The sequence below is a fragment of the Curcuma longa genome, unplaced genomic scaffold (genome assembly GCF_044706935.1).
Source record: "Curcuma longa cultivar G26 ecotype Majalengka, Jawa Barat unplaced genomic scaffold, ITB_CL_G26_1.1 contig_19794, whole genome shotgun sequence".
Classification (NCBI taxonomy): domain Eukaryota; kingdom Viridiplantae; phylum Streptophyta; class Magnoliopsida; order Zingiberales; family Zingiberaceae; genus Curcuma; species Curcuma longa.
In genome coordinates this window covers 1-2,318 of record NW_027431194.1, presented here as the reverse complement: position 1 = coordinate 2,318, position 2,318 = coordinate 1, and the positions used below count along the sequence as shown (strand labels likewise).

The 2,318-nt window shown below is 52.2% G+C and overlaps 1 protein-coding gene across 1 annotated transcript; it reads right to left on the bottom strand.

Annotated features, from left to right (window-relative positions):
• Window positions 1-1,045: 1,045 nt before the first annotated feature.
• On the bottom strand, window positions 1,046-2,284 carry LOC141817242 (sugar transport protein MST3-like). The gene has a single exon (XM_074704918.1). It carries the CDS (start codon window positions 2,135-2,137, stop codon window positions 1,241-1,243), a length of 897 nt encoding a protein of 298 aa, XP_074561019.1. The 5' UTR covers window positions 2,138-2,284; the 3' UTR covers window positions 1,046-1,240.
• Between the last annotated feature and the right edge of the window lie 34 nt (window positions 2,285-2,318).

Here is a 2,318-nt window from a genome sequence, read left to right as displayed (position 1 = left end):
GTCTCGTCTCGACTAACCTTGTTTCGGCTACCTTAAGTGCCTTGTCTCAGTCATCTTAGGCGTCTCGTCTCGGCCACTCAGCCACCTCAAGCGTCTCGACCAGCCTCGTCTCAGTCTCACCTCAGATGTCTTGCTCAGCCACCTCAGGCATCTCATCTTCGTCGATCTTTCGATGTCTCAGCCATCTTACGCAGACTGTCTCAGATGTCTTGTCTCGACCAACCTCGTTTCAGCCACCTCAGGCACCAGGTCTCGACCACCTCACGCGTCTCATCTCGATCACTCACCTTGCTCCCCCTCTTTCTGCGCATAAGGTCAAAGGGAAATACCATTAATTTGATCCCCTTTATAGTAACTATAAGAGCGCTACCCTTCCCGGTGAGGAAGGACCCAGAACATGCTATAAAAGGGCTAGTCCACCACCATATTTGAGGTTTGCTTCTGAAAACTCTACTAGCATTGTCTTTTTTCTATCATTTCCTTAAGAATCCTAATTTGAGTGTCGAAGTGATTTGTCGAGATTTTCGATACCAGTTTAACCTCTTATCTGAAGTGTGTTTTATGTTCGAATCATTCACCGCCCCCTTGCTCATCCTGGAGGTCGTCATCGACTATATCAGACTGTTCATTCGTAATATTTCATTAAGGCTGTCAAGGGTGCCCATGCATCCACATCCTCTAACTTCAACACTTCACAAAATATAGCTGGTGATCACCTAGGATATTTGGGACTTCCATGTCGATATCAGTGATTTTCTCTCCTTTTTGCACAATCATGCCAAAAACTGCATGAAAAAATTTTAGGCACGATCAAATCAGCAGGATCTTCAACACAATCCACCTTCCGCCAAATTCACTGGGTAAAGGAAGGAAGAAGAAGATGCAGTCACTGAAAATCTCTGCTCTGTACTCGGCAGAAACTGATTCTTCCTGCCAAAGGTAAAAGCTAAAACACGACTGGTTGTTTTCTGATACTATTTCAAATACTTTTAAATTTATCCGATGAAGGAATCAAGAGAATCTCGTTTAGTCTAGTCCGATGACGGGTTTAAAATGAAGTCAACGTTGACCGAAAGAGAGAAACAAACAATAGATTTTTCTTATTCTTAGTATCCTGTAACTTTACTATATCCAGCAATAATTCCAGATGAAGAACAAAGGAGCTAGAAGAAAAACAAGGAGGAGAGGGATTCAAAGAGTTCGTCCACTTTCTTAATTTTAATTGTTTCTTCTTGCTTTTTCACAGGCTGATTCCCAAATTCAACGTGAAATTGCTGCCCTGTTTTTGCCTTTGCGGCGGCGGGGGCATCTCGACGTTGTTGTTGTTGGCCGGGAGGTGGCCGTTCTCCTTGTGGCCGGCGTCGATGAACCTGCCCCAGAACCAGTGGGCCCTCCAAACGAGCACCATCTCCTCGATCGGCACGTTCTTGGTCTCCGGCAGGAAGAGGAAGACGAAGATCGTCATGATGACGACCCAGCCAGCGAAGAAGTAGAAGAGGCCGAACTTCATGTGGCAGAGCATGGTGAGGAAGGCTTGCGCGATGGCGAAGGTGAAGAGCATGTTGACGGCGACGTTGATGCTCTGCCCCGCCGACCGGATCTCCAGCGGGAAGATCTCGCTGGGGACCAGCCACCCCAGCGGCCCCCATGACCACGCGAACCCGGCCACGTAGACGCAGATGAACAGCACCACCACGGCGGCGTACCCCTTGGACAGCTCCCCCTCGCCGCTCGTCCCGAATTTGACGGCGATCAGCGTCCCCACTACGATCTGGCTGATGATCATCTGGGTGCCTCCCTCGAGGAAGAGCTTGCGGCGGCCGAGGCGGTCGACAGTGAAGATGGAGACCAAGGTGGCAAAGACGTTGACCAGGCCAGTGATGACGGCGGACATGAGGGAGCCGTTCCGGCCGAAGCCGAGGGTGCGGAAGAGGACGGGGGCGTAAAACATGATGACGTTGATTCCGGTGAGCTGCTGGAAGAAAGGGATCAGGAGAGCCATGGTCAGCTGGGGGCGGTACTTGCGCTGGAGGATGTTGGCCCACGGCTGCTCCACCAGCTTGGACTCCTCGCTGGCCGCCACCAGGTCGGCGTACTCCGCGCCCACTTCGTCGGTGCCGCGGATGCGACGGAGCATGCGCTGGGCTTCCTCGGGGAATCCGCGTTCGAGGAGGGAGTTAGGCGTGTCGGGAAGGAAGAGGGAACCGACGGTGATGATGGCGGCGGGGACGGCGGCGAGAGCCAGGCTGATGCGCCATCCCCATCCAGCCTTGATCTTCGCCGTGCCGTAGTTGATGAGGTTCGCGGCCAGGATGCCG